The sequence below is a fragment of the Vipera ursinii genome (genome assembly GCF_947247035.1).
Source record: "Vipera ursinii genome assembly, chromosome: 2".
NCBI classification, from domain to species: domain Eukaryota; kingdom Metazoa; phylum Chordata; class Lepidosauria; order Squamata; family Viperidae; genus Vipera; species Vipera ursinii.
Window position 1 is genome coordinate 290,903,509 of NC_139513.1, and position 16,500 is coordinate 290,920,008.

The following is a 16,500-nucleotide window of genomic DNA, read 5'->3' on the forward strand; positions in this document are numbered from 1 at the left end:
TTTAGCCACCTTCTGACAAGCAAAGTCAATGGGGAAGCCAGATTCACTTAACAACCATGTAGCTAACTTAACAACCACAGTGATTCACTTAACAACGGTGGCAAGGAAGGTCTTAAAATGGGGCAAAACTCACTTAGGAAATGTCCCGCTTAAAAACAGAAAATTTTGGGTTCAACTGTGGTCATAAGTCAAGGACTAATAACAGCATTGCAACCTAGAGAAGTTGGGAGATCCGTCTACTCTAGGCCAGGGGTAGACAACCTTGGCTCTTTAATGACTGGTGGACTTCAACTCCCAGAATTCCTGAGCCAGCATGGCTCAGCACGGAAACCTCTCCCTTTTCCCCTCAGCATGGCTGGCTCAGGAATTCTGGGAGTTGAAGTCCACGAGTCATAAAAGAGCCAAGGTTGCCTTACCCCTGCTCTAGGCCATCACCCAACCTGGCTGGAAAAATCCAGGAAGGCTGGGCTGACAATTGTTGGAAATGAAACAAACAAACAGAAAAAAAGAAATCCAGCATGCCGAAACTTATATTCAACAATGAGTGTGTTACCTTAGTAAATTCATTATGTTGGAAACAAAAGGATCAGGATGGTCTTTAAGCTGCCATATTAATCGCATTAACACCACCTGCCTGGCAGCCCAGATCAGATGACCAAATCCTTTACAACAAGGTGTGAAGAAGGCAGGAATGACTCACCCGTGTGTTTGCAAAGCAGCTTTCCATCTTTTGTGTCTTTGGAGACACATCTCGGGGAAATGTTTTTCACCAACAGTGGAACCATGGTCTAACAAAACAGGAATGAAAATTAAACCTCGCCCCTGCTCACCTTTGAGGTCACCATTGAGGTTCACCAAAAGTGGGCTGTTCTTCCAGTCAAAGGTGGCGAGCAGGTGAAGGAGCCGAAGGAAGCCCACTTGGGGAGAGCTGGTGAGGAGGAAAATAATTACAAGCAGGTGAGAAGTATTTACCTCAGCACCAGACTGAACAAAGCCACCAGCAACAAAGGAAAAAGAATCAAAGCTTTGGGCTGCAAGCAGAAAAGCAAACACACAAATCCCAAGAGAAAACAGATTTGCTCAGAAGTTTAAGAGGAGTGGGGTTCCACCGTACTTATTTCCTAATAAATATTGTGAAATTGCAGTCGCTCCTTGCAAAATAATAATAATAATAATAATAATAATAATAATAATAATAATAATAATAATAATAATAATAATAATAATCCAAAAAGGGTTTAGCAGCCCCTTGTCATGCTAACAAACGTTATTAAAAGGCTTAAGCTTCTAAGGTTGCGCCTTTCAATAAAATTTGTTAGCAGAAAAAGGTGTCACCAACTTTCCTAAGGATTACAACGGTTTAAAAAAAGACCTAAAAAGACCTCGAATTACAACGGTTTCTTTAGCGACTGTTTGAAGTTACAATGGCACTGAAAAAAGCTGACTTTTAACCGTCTTTCACGCTTGTGAACCTTGTGATCAAAATTCAGACAACTGGCATGTACTTATGACTGTTGGGGTGTCCCGGGTCACGTGATCTCCTTTTGCGACTTTCTGCCGCGTAACAGAGTGAGCGCCTGTTACTCGTCCCAGCTTCTGCCAACCTAGCAGTTCGAAAGCACGTAAAAATGCAAGTAGAAAAATAGGGACCACTCCGGTGTGAAGGTAACAGCGTTCCGTGCGCCTTTGGCGTCTAGTCATGCCAGCCACATGACCACGGAGATGTCCTCGGACAAGCGCTGGCTCTTCGGCTTTGAAACGGAGATGAGCACCAGCCCCTAGAGTCGGAAACGACTAGCACGCATGTGCGGGGCAACCTTTACCTTTACCTTATAGGGTAATTAACACAGTTCTCATACTATAGTCATTAACTGCATTGGCCCATATGGAAAAGCACAAAGTCGACTTATGACAATTGAGTCCCAAATTTCTGTTGTTAAGTGAGACATTTGCAAAATGAGTTTTGCCCCATTTTACGACCTTTCTTGCAACAGCACTTAAGTGAGTCACTGCAGCTGACCAGTTAGTAACGTGGTTAAGCTAATCCGGCTTGCCTCTTGATTTTGCTTGTGACAAGCTTGTGAAAGGTGATCCCAGGACCTTGGGACACAGCAACAGTCAAAAGTACAAGTCAGTTGCCAAGCTTGTGAATGTTAATCTCGACGTCGTGCTACAAAGGCTCTGAGTGCGAAAAATGGTCATTAAGTCCCTTTTTTCCAGGGCCTTTACAATTTTGAACGGTCATTAAGTGAACCACTGTAAGTCGAGGGCTTCCTGCAATGTCAGTTTTGCCCTTGGTGGAAAGGTTTACCCAAAGGCAGTTGCAAAGGATTGGTTATCTTTTTTCATTTACTTCTCTGCTTCCGTCACCTTCGAGCCATAAATATTACGACTTCTAGAATTTTGCAACTGCAGAGAGATGAAAGCAAACGTGGCAGGAGAAAAGTGTTGCTGTTTTGCAGACTGCAGTTCGCCTGTTGGTGAGACAGACTTGCTAGACAGGGCTACATCCAAATGGGATCAAAATCAATCAACGAAATCTGTTTTAAGTCCCTACTGATTTTATTGGGCCTGCTCTGCGGATTGGTCCCGTGATACAACATGGAAGCAAAATGTTGGACTTTGAAGAAGAAGCAATTTGAGAAGACAGACTCAGGGACAGTGCTGTATAGACTGGGGTCCTGGGTGCTCTGGGACTGGGCAGTTTTCTGGCAGACGTTTCAGTACCAAACTAGGTAACTTCACTGCTGCTGGGAGGGAGCGGGGTTTGCAGAATAAAAGAGGAGGAGGAGGAGGAGGAGGAGGAGGAAGACGAAGAGGAGGAGAGGAAAACAGGAAGGAGGAAGAGGAAGTGGAGGAAGTGGACTGCGGTGTCCCTGGTGCTCGCTGAGCTTGGTTGCTTTCTTGCAGACATTTCATTACCAAACTAGGTAACATCATCAGTGCTAAGAGGGACTGGGGTTTGCAGAATAGAGGAGATGATGGTGGAGGAGGTGGTGGGGGAAAGGGTGGGAGAAACAGTGGGGTCTTCGGTGTTCTCTGAGCTTGATTGCTTTCTTGCAGTCATTTCATTAGCAAACCAGGTAACATCTTCAGTGCTAGGAAGGACTAGGGTTTGCAAGGAGGAGGAGGAGGAGGAGGAGGACCACCACCCTGGGTTCCTTGGTGCTCTCTGAGCTTGACCGTTTTCTTGCAGATATTTCATTACCCAACTAGATAACAACATCAGTGCTAAAAGGAACTGGGGTTTGTGGAGTGGAGGTGTAGAAGGAGGAGGAAGGGGTGGGTGGGGAAGAGGAGAAGCAAAGTGGAGGAAAAGAACTGTGGGATCCTTGGTGCTCTCGGAGCTCATCTGTTTTCTTCCAGACATTTCATGACCCAACTAAGTGACATCAGCAGTGCCGTAGAATGAGACGGTCCATTATCAAGCACTGGATGACAGGCCCCACCCAAGTCATTTAATTTTTAAGTAGGCCTGTCTGAAATATTTATCAATAGCTATTTAGATCACGCCCAGACTCTGAGCAGTAAAGACTGGCTCCTGACTTCATCGGGCCAAGACTGATTCGGCAATGAATCGCTTGCCAAACAGAGTCTGTGATCTGTGTCCGTTGCAAGAATGGAGAATATTTATATGAATGAAGGGAAATCTATGTGTCCCAGGATAACATTGCCCTTCTCTGCACTTTTTCTAAAAAAGATGTCGAGACTCTAGGAAGAGTACAGAGAAGAACAAGAAAGATGATCAGGGGACTGGAGGCTAAAACATATAAGGAACAGCTGCTGGAATTGGGCATGTCTAGTTTAATGAAGAGAAGGGTGAGGGGTGACATGATAGCAGTGTCCCAATATCTCAGGGGCTGCCCCAAAGAAGAAGAGGGAGTCAAGCTATTCTCCAAAGCACCCAAAGGCAGGACAAGAAGCAACGGATGGAAACTAGTCAAGGAGAGAAGCAACCTAGAACTAAGGAGAAACTTCCTGACAATTGGAACAATTAACCAGTGGAACAACCTGCCTCCAGAAGTCGTGAATGCTCCAACACTGGAAGTTTTTAAGAAGAGACTGGAAAGCCATTTGTCCGAAATGGTATAGGGTTCCCTGCCTGAGCAGGGGGTTGGACTAGATGACCTCCAAGGTCCCTTCCAACTTCATTATTATTATTATGTGCAGGATAACGTTGCAGGATCCCATCTGGGTTGGTCAAGGGGACCGAAGGGTGATTCTTCCAAGCTTTTGGCTTGTGCCGAAGCCCATCCTTGGGGAACTTTCCTTTAACAGAGTATGGGCTATTCTGTGTGGCACAGTCAATCCTCTACTTACTTAAGTGAATCCCTGCAGTTGTTAAGTTAGTCACACAGTAACACGGTTGTTAAGTGTTAAGTTCCCCATGGACTTTGCTTGTCAGAAGATCGCAAAAGGGGATCACGTGACTGTGGAGCACACCAAAGGTCATAAATATGAACCAGTTGCCAAGCATCTAAATTTTGATCATATCACCATGAAGATTCCACAAAGGTCATAACTATGAAAAGCGGTCATAAGTCACATTTTTCAGTGCCGTGGTAACTTTGAACAGTCACTAAACAAACTGCTGTAAGTCGAGGATTGCCGGTATATAGCTCAGCGCCGAACTGGCGGGTTCTTGGCATTTCCTGAACATTCCTTCATGAATGAACGTGGAGACCACAATGAAACCATGGGATAATCCAGAAGCGATGGCCCTTTTATGAGTTGTGGACTTCAACTCCCAGAATTCAACTCCCATGCTGGCTCAGGAATTCTGGGAGTTACAGCCGCAAGGCTACTTTAGGTACAAAAATGGAAGGACACTTCGATTCCCAAAATGGACAAACGGTTGCAAAAGTTGATGGAGTTAGCAGAGAAGGGGCTGCCCCAAAGAAGACGGAGTCAAGCTATTCTCCAAAGCCCCTGAAGGCAGGACAAGAAACAACGGATGGAAACTAATCAAGGAGAGAAGCAACCTAGAACTAAGGAGAAACTTCCTGACAGTGAGAACAATTAACCAGTAGAACAACCTGCCTCCAGAAGTGGTGAATGCTCCAACACTGGAAATTTTTAAGAAGAGACTGGATAGCCATTGGTCTGAAATGGTATAGGGTTTCCTGCCTGAGCAGGGGGTTGGACTAGATGACCTCCAAGGTCCATTTCCAACTTTATTATTATCATTGTCATCATCATAATCATTATTATTATTATAGGCCAAATTGACTGCTTTGATCAAAGAAATAAATATGTAATTACTTTTGCTTCTACTTGGAAACCGCTTCTGGGCTTTGTGCTTGAGGTGGAGAAAAAACAAGGAAACCTTGATGTTGGGTTTTACCAATTAAGATAGGTTCGTTGTTACAGAAATGGCTAGTTTATACTATTACATAAAAGTAAAAAGTTGAGGTTTGATGCCATTATGTTACTCTACTGCACCAAAGGGAGTCGGAAGTCAACACCTTTCCTTGCTTTTCCCCCTTTCCTACAGTTTTCCCTTCCCTTTTTCTCCTACTATTTTCTTGCGTAGGATGGTATTTTACATCCTAAACCAGAAGCCCCCAACCTTTGGGGCACCAGGGACCGGCTCCGTGGAGAAAGATTTTCCACGGACTGAAGGGCACATGGTTTCCTGTGGTGCCTGCATCCAGCGGATGAACTTTGCTTGTTTGGGCGGCCCAGTTGCTGGTATGCCACAGACCGGTGCCGGTCCACGGACCTGGGGACCCCTGTCCTAAACCAGGGCTTTTCAACCTTTTCACCCACTGTACCACTTTTAGGATATGGCAACATCCGAGGACCACCAGTCGCCTAGCAAGGTGTCAAAAACTTGATGGCCAAAAAAAAAAAAGGAAAAAAGTGATGAAGTACAGGTAGTCCTTGACTTACAACAATTCGCTTAGTGACTTTTCAAAGTTACAATGGCACTGAAAAAAGTGCCCCCCAAGCCACAGCCGAGCAAGACACCTGCCTGCCCGCCCAGTGGCGCTCTTCCTCCTGTCCGAGGTTTTCATAGTTGTGAGCATTTCTGTTGAGGATTGGCAGTGGGGGGTGGGGTGGGGGTGGGTGTTTGGTTTTTATTCCCCCCCCCCTCTACTGGGTGATTGCAGCAGTTTTTGGTCACTTCACATGACCCTGGGACACTGTGACGGTCATAAATGTGAATCAGTTGCCAAGCATCTGAATGTAAATCACAAGACCCTGGAGATGCTGCAACATTCCAGCTGATCGGCGCTTCTTCTGGGTTCAGCAGAAGCACCAGAATCCGCACTGAGCTCCAGCTGGAGCCTGGCGCTGATCCTGGCTCTTCCACTGAACCCTGACAGCCCTGCAACTCCAGCCGTCTCTCGCTCAGGCTTGTGCGGTGCTGCCACCGGTTCAGCTCATTCCCCTCCCCTGCTACCACTTTTCAAGGATGGTCGCGTACCAGCTGCCAGGTGCCAATGTACCACAGGTGGTACCCGTGGCACTGGTTGAAAAGCCCTGTCCTAAACCAATAAACAAAACTAGGTATGAAAGAAAGGAATTCTGGGAGTTGAAGTCCAGAAGTCATAAAGGGAGCCATGGTTCCCCCACCTCTTGAGATATAATCGAAAGAAACTCATCAGCCAAAGCAGCCTATGCCATGTTGGCTGCTCACCTGGGTGCCGTGAACGGAGCTGGAGAGAGGAAAAGGAAGGCCGCTAATAAATCCACAGCTTCCTCCGCAAGGCAGTCGCTCAGCATCTGGGCGCTGATCCATCGCTTGGTGAGACGGCAGCTGCCGCTAAAAGCTGGATATTGTTGCTGGAGGCTGTGGGGAGGGAAGTAAAGGATCTTAACCGTAGGATCAAGAGGAGTGAAAGGCCAGGAGTCTTTGCTGGGAGGGACTTTGCTCTTTGCCAGGTGTTTCAAGACGAATTCCAGATAATCCTCGACTTACAACAGTTCACTTAAGTGACCGTTCAAGGGTCGGACGAACCCTTGGTGGCTCAAAGGCAGCTTAGTTGATTGATTTTATTTCTGTAAATAAAGGTCTGTAAATAATTCCACCCAGTTCTGCAGACCAAGTCGTGTCTATTCAGGATTTCCTGTTACCTGGCAAATATAGATTCATTGCTAGTTTAGCTGCAAATTCTGGACTCCGCTGTGGTCCTAAGTCGAGGACCACCTGTATATCTAAAATGGCAAAAACGTCCCCTGGGCTAATTGTCTATGGAGGTTCTCAGTCATCCAGGTCCTGATTATCCCAAAGAGGCACCTGGACTTTCTTGCTTTTGGTTGAAGAGGTTTCGCTTCTCATCCAAGAAGCTTCTTCAGTTCTGACTGAACGGTGGAGGATGGAAAGATTTACACAGATAGTCCTCAACTTACAACAGTTTGTTTAGTGACTGCTCAAAGTTACAACGGCACTGTAAAAAAAGGAACTTACGATTGTTTTTCACTCACAGCCTTTGCAGCATCCCCCGTGGTCACATGCTTAAAATTCAGATATTTGGGAACCGGCTCGTATTTATGACGGTCGCAGTATCCCGGGGTCACGTGATCCCCTTTTGCGACCTTCTGACAAGGGGGAAGCCAGATTCACTTAACAAACACGTTATTAACTTGAGAATTGCAGGGATTCACGTGGCAAGAAGAGTAATAAAATGGGGGCAAAACTAACCAACGGTCTCACTTAGCAACGGAAATGTTGAGCTCGATTGTGGTTGTGAGTCGAGGACTACCTGTGCTCTAACCACTCCACAACTAGGGAAATGCAGCGGCCCAAAGGGGAAGGGGGGTGGACCTCAGAAGCTGAACCTTGGCCAGGGGTCAGAAAGGAAGAGATTGATAAGCACCATCCAGGATAGGAGCTGGCCCTTCTAATTCCTGAACTTGACAATCACACCGAAGGGATGACTCCTGGAGAACTCGGAAGTGCATGGGAGCAGAGAGACCAAATATCAGACAGAAGGGAATATTCACAGCTCAGGGTCGAAGGTGGGGTCCTCTCCGAGCTTGGTGGTTTTCTTGCAGACGTTTCGTGACCCAACTAGATAGAATTATCAGGGCTAAAGAGAATGGGGATTGGAAGGAGGAGGACGAGGAGGAGGAGGAGGAGGAGGAGGAGGAGGAGGAAGACGACTGTGGGGCCTATGGTACTCTCCGAGCTTGGTGGTTTTCTTGCAGACATTTCGTGACCCAACTAGGGAACATCATCAGTGCTAGTTGGGTCATGAAACGTCTGCAAGAGAACCCCCAAGCTTGGAGAGCATCCAAGGCCCCGCAGTCCTCCTCCTCCTCCTGCCAAACCCCATTCTCTTTAGCCCAGATAATTCTATCTAGTTGGGTCACGAAACGTCTGCAAGAAAACCACCAAGCTTGGAGAGTACCATAGGCCCCACAGTCATCGTCCTCCTCCTCCTCCTCCTAAAGAGAATGGGGTTTGGCAGGAGGAGGAGGGGGAGGAGGAGGAGGAGGAGGAGGAGGAGGAGGAGGAGGAGGACGATGACTGTGGGGCCTATGGTACTCTCCGAGCTTGGTGGTTTTCTTGCAGACGTTTCGTGACCGAGCTAGATAGAATTATCAGGGCTAAAGAGAATGGGGTTTGGGAGGAGGAGGAGGAGGAGGAGGAGGAGGAGGAGGAGGAGGAGGAGGAGGAGGAGGAGGAGGAGGAGGAGGACGACGACGACTGTGGGGCCTATGGTACTCTCCGAGCTTGGTGGTTTTCTTGCAGACGTTTCGTGACCCAACTAGATAGAATTATCTGGGCTAAAGAGAATGGGGTTTGGCAGGAGGAGGAGGAGGAGGAGGAGGAGGAGGAGGAGGAGGAGGAGGACTGTGGGGCCTTGGATGCTCTCCAAGCTTGGGGGTTCTCTTGCAGATGTTTCATGACCCAACTAGCACTGATGATGTTCCCTAGTTGGGTCATGAAATGTCTACAAGAAAACCATCGAGCTGAAAGAGCACCGAATACCTCCTTTTCCCCCCCTCTCCCCTGAAAAAGAGCATTTATCCCCCTGAAGGGCACCAGAGGCCTGGGCCCAACCGCAGCAGGCTCTTCTCTCGTACCCATGGAGCGAGCTAGTCAAGAAGGGCAAATGTAACGTCTCGAGTTCCAGCTGCTGAGACTCTGGACTCTCCTGGTACTTCAGCATCCCCTCAGGAGTGACCGTCTCTTTCAGGATCTGGGGCTCTCGGTGGTAGGCCACTTGGAGGCGGAAGACGTAGCCATCCTACAGGAGGACCAAAAATGGAAATTACAACCAGGGTCTAACTCACGTCCTTCCCGGCTTATCCCACCCAGCCCGGAATACCCATTTCTAGGTAGTCCTCAACTTATGACTACGAGTGAGCCCCCAAAATTTCCACTGCTAAGCAACAGTGTTGTTAAGAGTGAGTTTGGCCCCATGTTAACAACCATCCTTGCCATAACTGCTAAGTGAGTCACACGGTTGTTAAGTGAATCTGGCTTCCCCACTGACTTTGCTCGCCGGAAGGTCACAAAAGGGGATCACGTGATACCACACACACACACCGGGACACTGCGACCGTTGTAAATACGAGCCAGTCACCAAGTGGCTGAATGATGATCACGTGACCACAAGGGATGCCGCAATGGGCATAAAGTGCAAAAACTAGTCATAAGTCTTTTCGTTCTGTGCCGCTGGAACTACGAATGGTCACTAAATGAATGGTGGTAAGTTGAGGACTACCTATATTTTCTCTACAGCTGGAAAAGAGATGGATAGAAGGAAGGGAGGGAGGGAGGAAAGGAGGGAGCGGAGGAAGGAAGGAAGGAAGGAAGGAAGGAAGGAAGGAAGGAAGGAAGGAAGGAAGGAAGGAAAAGAGGGAAGAAGGGAAGAGAAGGGAGGGAGGTAAAAAGGAAGGGAAAAGAAAGGGAAGGGAAGGGAAGGGAAGGGAAGGAAGGAAGGAAGGAAGGAAGGAAGGAAGGAAGGAAGGAAGGAAGGAAGGAAAAGGGAAGAAGGGAAGGGAAGGGAAGGGAAGGGAAGGGAAGGGAGGGAGGGAGGGAGAAAAAAGAAGGAAGGAAGGAAGGAAGGAAGGAAGGAAAAGGGAAGAAGGGAAGGGAAGGGAGGGAGGTAAAAAGGAAGGGAAAAGAAAGTGAAGGGAAGGGAAGGGAAGGAAGGAAGGAAGGAAGGAAGGAAGGAAGGAAGGAAGGAAGGAAGGAAGGAAAAGGGTAGAAGGGAAGGGAAGGGAGGGAGGTAAAAAGGAAGGGAAAAGAAAGGGAAGGGAAGGGAAGGAAGGAAGGAAGGAAGGAAGGAAGGAAGGAAGGAAGGAAGGAAGGAAGGAAAAGAGGGAAGAAGGGAAGAGAAGGGAGGGAGGTAAAAAGGAAGGGAAAAGAAAGGGAAGGGAAGGGAAGGGAAGGGAAGGAAGGAAGGAAGGAAGGAAGGAAGGAAGGAAGGAAGGAAGGAAAAGGGAAGAAGGGAAGGGAAGGGAAGGGAAGGGAAGGGAGGGAGGGAGGGAGAAAAAGGAAGGAAGGAAGGAAGGAAGGAAGGAAGGAAGGAAGGAAAAGGGAAGAAGGGAAGGGAAGGGAGGGAGGTAAAAAGGAAAGGAAAAGAAAGGGAAGGGAAGGGAAGGGAAGGAAGGAAGGAAGGAAGGAAGGAAGGAAGGAAGGAAGGAAGGAAGGGAGGGAGGGAGGGAGGGAGGGAGGGAGGGAGGGAAGGAAAGGAAGGAAGGAAGGAAGGAAGGAAAAGGGAAGAAGGGAAGGGAAGGGAGGGAGGGAGGGAGGGAGGGAGAAAAAGGAAGGAAGGAAGGAAGGAAGGAAGGAAGGAAGGAAGGAAAAGGGAAGAAGGGAAGGGAAGGGAGGGAGGTAAAAAGGAAGGGAAAAGAAAGGGAAGGGAAGGGAAGGGAAGGGAAGGAAGGAAGGAAGGAAGGAAGGAAGGAAGGAAGGAAGGAAGGAAGGAAAAGGGTAGAAGGGAAGGGAAGGGAGGGAGGTAAAAAGGAAGGGAAAAGAAAGGGAAGGGAAGGGAAGGGAAGGAAGGAAGGAAGGAAGGAAGGAAGGAAGGAAGGAAGGAAGGAAGGAAGGAAGGAAAAGAGGGAAGAAGGGAAGAGAAGGGAGGGAGGTAAAAAGGAAGGGAAAAGAAAGGGAAGGGAAGGGAAGGGAAGGGAAGGGAAGGAAGGAAGGAAGGAAGGAAGGAAGGAAGGAAGGAAGGAAGGAAGGAAAAGGGAAGAAGGGAAGGGAAGGGAAGGGAGGGAGGGAGGGAGAAAAAGGAAGGAAGGAAGGAAGGAAGGAAGGAAGGAAGGAAGGAAGGAAGGAAGGAAGGAAGGAAAAGGGAAGAAGGGAAGGGAAGGGAGGGAGGTAAAAAGGAAAGGAAAAGAAAGGGAAGGGAAGGGAAGGGAAGGAAGGAAGGAAGGAAGGAAGGAAGGAAGGAAGGGAGGGAGGGAGGGAGGGAGGGAGGGAAGGAAAGGAAGGAAGGAAGGAAGGAAGGAAAAGGGAAGAAGGGAAGGGAAGGGAAGGGAGGGAGGGAGGGAGGGAGAAAAAGGAAGGAAGGAAGGAAGGAAGGAAGGAAGGAAGGAAGGAAAAGAGGGAAGAAGGGAAGAGAAGGGAGGGAGGTAAAAAGGAAGGGAAAAGAAAGGGAAGGGAAGGGAAGGGAAGGGAAGGAAGGAAGGAAGGAAGGAAGGAAGGAAGGAAGGAAGGAAGGAAGGGAGGGAGGGAAGGAAAGGAAGGAAGGGAGGGAGGGAGGGAGGGAGAAAAGGAAGGAAGGAAGGAAGGAAGGAAGGAAGGAAGGAAGGAAGGAAGGAAGGAAGGAAGGAAGGAAGGCGCTCCAGGACTAGTACCTTATGTATATCAGTGTAGGTGGCGGCTGGCCGGCAGAGCAGATGGTGCTGTTGGTTCAGGACTTCCGCTAGTTGCATCTGGAAAGCCGCTTTGATGCGCTGAATGGCCTCCTTGTTCCGAGGCCACTGGCCGCTTCCCTCCAGCTTGCAAATCACTGGAAGGAGGGAAGGAACACCACCAAGAGAGATCAATCCAAGAGCCGCAGGGAGACCCTCTCTCAGCCCTGCTGAAGCATCAAACCGAGGACCCCACATTCTCCCGTCTCCCAAAGGCCAGCCCCACCAGGAACAGGGGCGGGTGGTAGACCATCTCTGCCACCAGACCGGAGGCTTTTAATAGCCTTCTCCTCCGTGAACGGACAGGCGGTTCTCGAGTTATGACTGCAATGGAGCCTGGCCATCATAGATGTAAACTCAGGACGGTCATAACACACGTTGCCCGCGGAGTCTCTCCATCCTCCAGGCCACGGTTGTCCCAAAGGTGCCTCCCAAAAGGCAACTGGACTTTCTTGAGTTTTTTTTTCCCTTTGAAAACGTTACGCTTCTCATCCAAGGAAAAGTGAAGTAGCTTCAACGTGTTTGTTTGGGGGGGGGGGGTTGGTTGTTTCCTTTCGTTAAAAAGTTTTGGAGTTTTTACATTTTAACTTTTGTTTTTTGAATTAAATAAAAATCGGTGGGGCGGGGGGGGGGAGACCTTTTATGACCTATTGCTTGCTGTTTATATGTACATGGTGAACTTCTGCACCGGAGACAAATTCCTTCTCCGTACAATCACACTTAGCCAAAAAAAAAAATTTCAATTCAATTCTATTCTACTCTAAATTTTCTATATTCTATTTCTTCCTAAATTTTTTCCTATGGTACTGCACTGTACTGTATTCTATTCTATTGTAATCCGTGGAACAACCTGCCTCCAGAAGCTGTGAATGCTCCAACACTGGAAGTTTTTAAGAAGAGACTGGACAGCCATTTGTCCGAAATGGTATAGGGTTTCCTGCCCGAGCAAGGGGTTGGACTACATGACCTCCAAGGTCCCTTCCTGCTCTATTCTATTCTATTCTATTCTATTCTATTCTATTCTATTCTATTCTATTCTATTCTATTCTATTCTATTCTCTACTCTACTCTACTCTACTCTACTCTACTCTACTCTACTCTACTCTATTCTATTCTATTCTATTCTATTCAACCAGTGGAACAACCTGCCTCCAGAAGTTGTGAATGCTCCAACACTGGAAGTTTTTAAGAAGAGACTGGACAGCCCTTTGTCTGAAATGGTATAGGGTTTCCTGCCCGAGCAAGGGGTTGGACTAGATGACCTCCAAGGTCCCTTCCTGTTCTATTCTATTCTATTCTATTCTATTCTATTCTATTCTATTCTATTCTATTCTATTCTATTCTATTCTATTCTATTCTATTCAACTAGTGGAACAACCTGCCTCCAGAAGTTGTGAATGCTCCAACACTGGAAGTTTTTAAGAAGAGACTGGACAGCCCTTTGTCTGAAATGATACAGGGTTTCCTGCCCGAGCAAGGGGTTGGACTAGATGACCTCCAAGGTCCCTTCCATCTTCTTCTCCTTCTCCTTCCTCTATTCTACTCTACTCTACTGTACTCTACTCTACTCTATTCTAATTAATTCCATTCCACTCTGGTCTACTATTTTTCCACATCAACGTAACAACTTAGAAAGACACCAAGGAACAATGTCTACTCAAAAAAGGGCAACTAAGTGATGGAAAAGCTGAGCTAGCTGGCTTCTTATCAAACCTGCAGGGACAGAAAAGGCCTCAAAGTTCAACTCTCTGTTCAACGACACAGGAACCCAAATCAAAGCAACTCAAATTAATCCACTCAGCTACCATGATCTCTCCAGATTAATAGGTGTTGAGGGTCAAGCCATTCTTATCTCTAGATAATTTTACCTCTCCAGATTACGGTTGCTGAGCATCAAATCATCCTTATCTTTAGATAATTTTTCTAACATTCAACTTGAATCCATGTTCCTGGAACACGGGATTATTAACCCGCGCTTTACATTCTAGGATGAAAGAAAACAGGTCCGATCTTTGGGAACCTCTGATCCCCAAGTCAACATGGTCCCCTCCAATCAGCTCCTTGGCTTCCAGGATCTTCAAAACCAGAAGTCGTCCATTTTCAAAACTTACTGGAACTCAACCCAAGAGACAGATTTCCTTGCAAAAACCTTGCCTTTTATTGGGGCCACGTAAGCAGGACACGGTTTTTCCGCCACGGGGAGGAAGGATGCTCGCTCTTTGATCTTGCCATGGAATGCATAGTCTGGTTTCACAGGGACTGGAGGAAAAGTCTAGGAAAGAATAAGAAAAAAAAAAGAATGAAGGTTATCCTCTCTCTCCTAAACCTTCTTCAGTGTGCTGCAGCTGCCAAAAAAGCCAACACAGTGCTAGGCTGCATTAGCAGAGGGATAGAATCGAGAGCACGCGAAGGGTTAATACCGCTTTACAAGGCCTTGGTAAGGCCACACTTGGAATACTGCATCCAGTTTTGCTCACCACTATATAAAAAAGATGTTGAGACTCTAGAAAGAGTACAGAGAAGAGCAACAAACATGATCAGGAGACTGGAGGCTAGAACATAAAAGGAACAGTTGCTGGAATTGGGTATGTCTAGTGATAAAGGACAAGGGGTGACATGATAGCCGTGTTCCAATATCTCAGGGGCTGCCCCAAAGAAGAGGGAGTCAAGCTATTTTCCAAAGCACCTGAAGGCAGGACAAGAAGCAATGGATGGAAACTCATCAAGGAGAGAAGCAACCTAGAACTAAGGAGAAACTTCCTGACAGTTAGAACAATTAACCAGTGGAACAACCTGCCTCCAGAAGCAGTGAATGCTACAACAATGGAAGTTTTTAGCTGCTGCACTGACACGCTGCGCAACTGCCTGCTGTTTCAGCCACAAGTAACCACACAATGGGAGCTGGCCGTGCAGGCTCCTGCTAAACAGCGTTGTTGGTGTTGCTGCCGCTGCGAGGCGGGGCAGGGGAGGCTTGGCTGCAGGGGCCATGAGGTGCATGGGTGTGTGGGGCAGCTCCACCCCCCTCGTCTCACCTTGTGGCAGTGGCACTGGTGCGCTGCGCGGCCTCCTGCCCTGTTGTGGCTGCGAGAAAGCAGACGGTGGGGCACAGTGGGCGGGTGGCCGCGCAGCATGCCGGTGCCACCGCCATGAGGTTAGGCGAGGCAGGTGGCGGGGTGGGTGGAGCTGCCCCACGCCCATGCGCACCTCATGGCCCCCCGCAGCCAAGCCACCCACGCCCCGCCTCGCAGCAGCAGCAACTCCAACAATAGAAGCCCTGTCCAGCAGGAGCCTGTGTGGCCGACAGCCCACTCCCTCTCACCGTCTGGTTGCTTGCGGCTGCAACGGGGTAGGCAGCCGTGCAGCGCACCGGCGCAGCGACTGAGATGGAGCAAGGCAGGTAGCGGGATGCTGCAAGGGCCTGAGCTGTGCAGGTCCAGCCGCTAAAAAATTATGCTAGGTCTTATTTTCTGGTTGGGTCTTATTTTGGGGGGGGGGAACAAGATAGTCCCCGCAGAAACAGTGACACCCAACCTGATCTAGGCAGGACAGCCTACCAGCTTGAGAACTTCAACCTGGAGAGGATAATAGCTGTTCGACGGCTTCAGCCTGATGCAAAAGTTCCTGAGATCTCTACCTTCCGGCTTCCTCTCAACATAGGTAGCCCTCGACTTACAGCAGCTCATTTAGTGACCGCTCGAAGTTACAACGGAACTGGGGGAAAAAGGGACTGACGGCCATTTTTGACACTTACGACCATTGGAGCATCCCCAGGGGCACATGATCAAAATTTAGATGCTTGGCAACTGGCAGGTACTTACGACCGATATGTCCCGGGGTTTTGTGACCTTCTGACAAACAATGTCAACAGGGAAGCCAAGATTCGCTTAACGACCGTGTTCCTCACTTGACAACGGCAGGGATTCACTTAACAATGGTGGCAAGCAAAGCCGTAAAGTCGGGGGCCAAACTCACTCAACCAGTGTCCCTGTTAGCAACAGAAGTTTTGGGCTCCACTGTGGTCGTAAGTCAAGGACTACCTGCACCTCCAAAGGCATCTTACAGGGGTTGCCTCCCCCTCCCAGCACCTTCTGCTCATGGCCCTTAACTCACCTCTGTGTACCGAAGGGCGGGGTGGGCTCCTTGCACCGCCGTCACCGTCAAAGGCAGCCCCTCCAGGTGCCAAAGCTTGCGGCTCAAATCGTCGTAGGAACGGACCAGGCTCACCATCTCTTCTTCGCCGGTCCCTGCAAGCTGCGGGCATGCCAAAGAGCTCAGTCAGCCAAGAAGGGATTCATTAGCACCAAGCCATTTTGGCCAATGCTTCGGTCCCCTTTTTCTCAAAATCCGGAGGAAAAAGACCAGCAAAGGAAAAGGGGGAATTTTCTGGTGGGAAGGGTTGAAAAGTTGATGAGCCTCTTTTTAAAGAGCTAAATGACAACGATGCACAAAAAGGTAACTTTAGCAAATAATTAAAATAAGCAGGCATCTCGGGGGTCTCTGAGCTTGGGGGTTTTCTTGTAGATGTTTCATGACCCAGCCAGGTAACATTGTTAGTGCTAGAAGGGAGGGGGGCTCGGGGAGAGGAGGAGGAGGAGGAGGACTGAAGGATCCTTGGTACTCTTGAGTTTGACTTTTTTCATGCAGACATTTAATGACCCAGCAAGGTAACACCATCAGTGC

General features: G+C 48.4%; 2 protein-coding genes across 2 annotated transcripts in view; one reads left to right on the forward strand and one right to left on the reverse strand.

Annotated features, from left to right (window-relative positions):
- Window positions 1-16,500, forward strand: part of TPGS2 (tubulin polyglutamylase complex subunit 2) — a 409,136-nt gene that overhangs the window by 194,983 nt on the left and 197,653 nt on the right. The gene's annotated exons all lie outside the window — the stretch shown is intronic.
- The window catches only part of NOL6 (nucleolar protein 6), a 93,093-nt gene that overhangs the window by 42,592 nt on the left and 34,001 nt on the right, over window positions 1-16,500 (reverse strand). The window contains exons 16-21 of the mRNA XM_083354923.1: window positions 15,931-16,071; window positions 13,975-14,092; window positions 11,764-11,918; window positions 9,037-9,200; window positions 6,644-6,796; window positions 831-928 (exon numbers count right to left, since the gene is read on the reverse strand). Of these exons, the coding sequence (XP_083211049.1) occupies window positions 831-928; window positions 6,644-6,796; window positions 9,037-9,200; window positions 11,764-11,918; window positions 13,975-14,092; window positions 15,931-16,071 (829 nt within the window). The remainder of the gene's footprint in view (window positions 1-830; window positions 929-6,643; window positions 6,797-9,036; window positions 9,201-11,763; window positions 11,919-13,974; window positions 14,093-15,930; window positions 16,072-16,500) is intronic.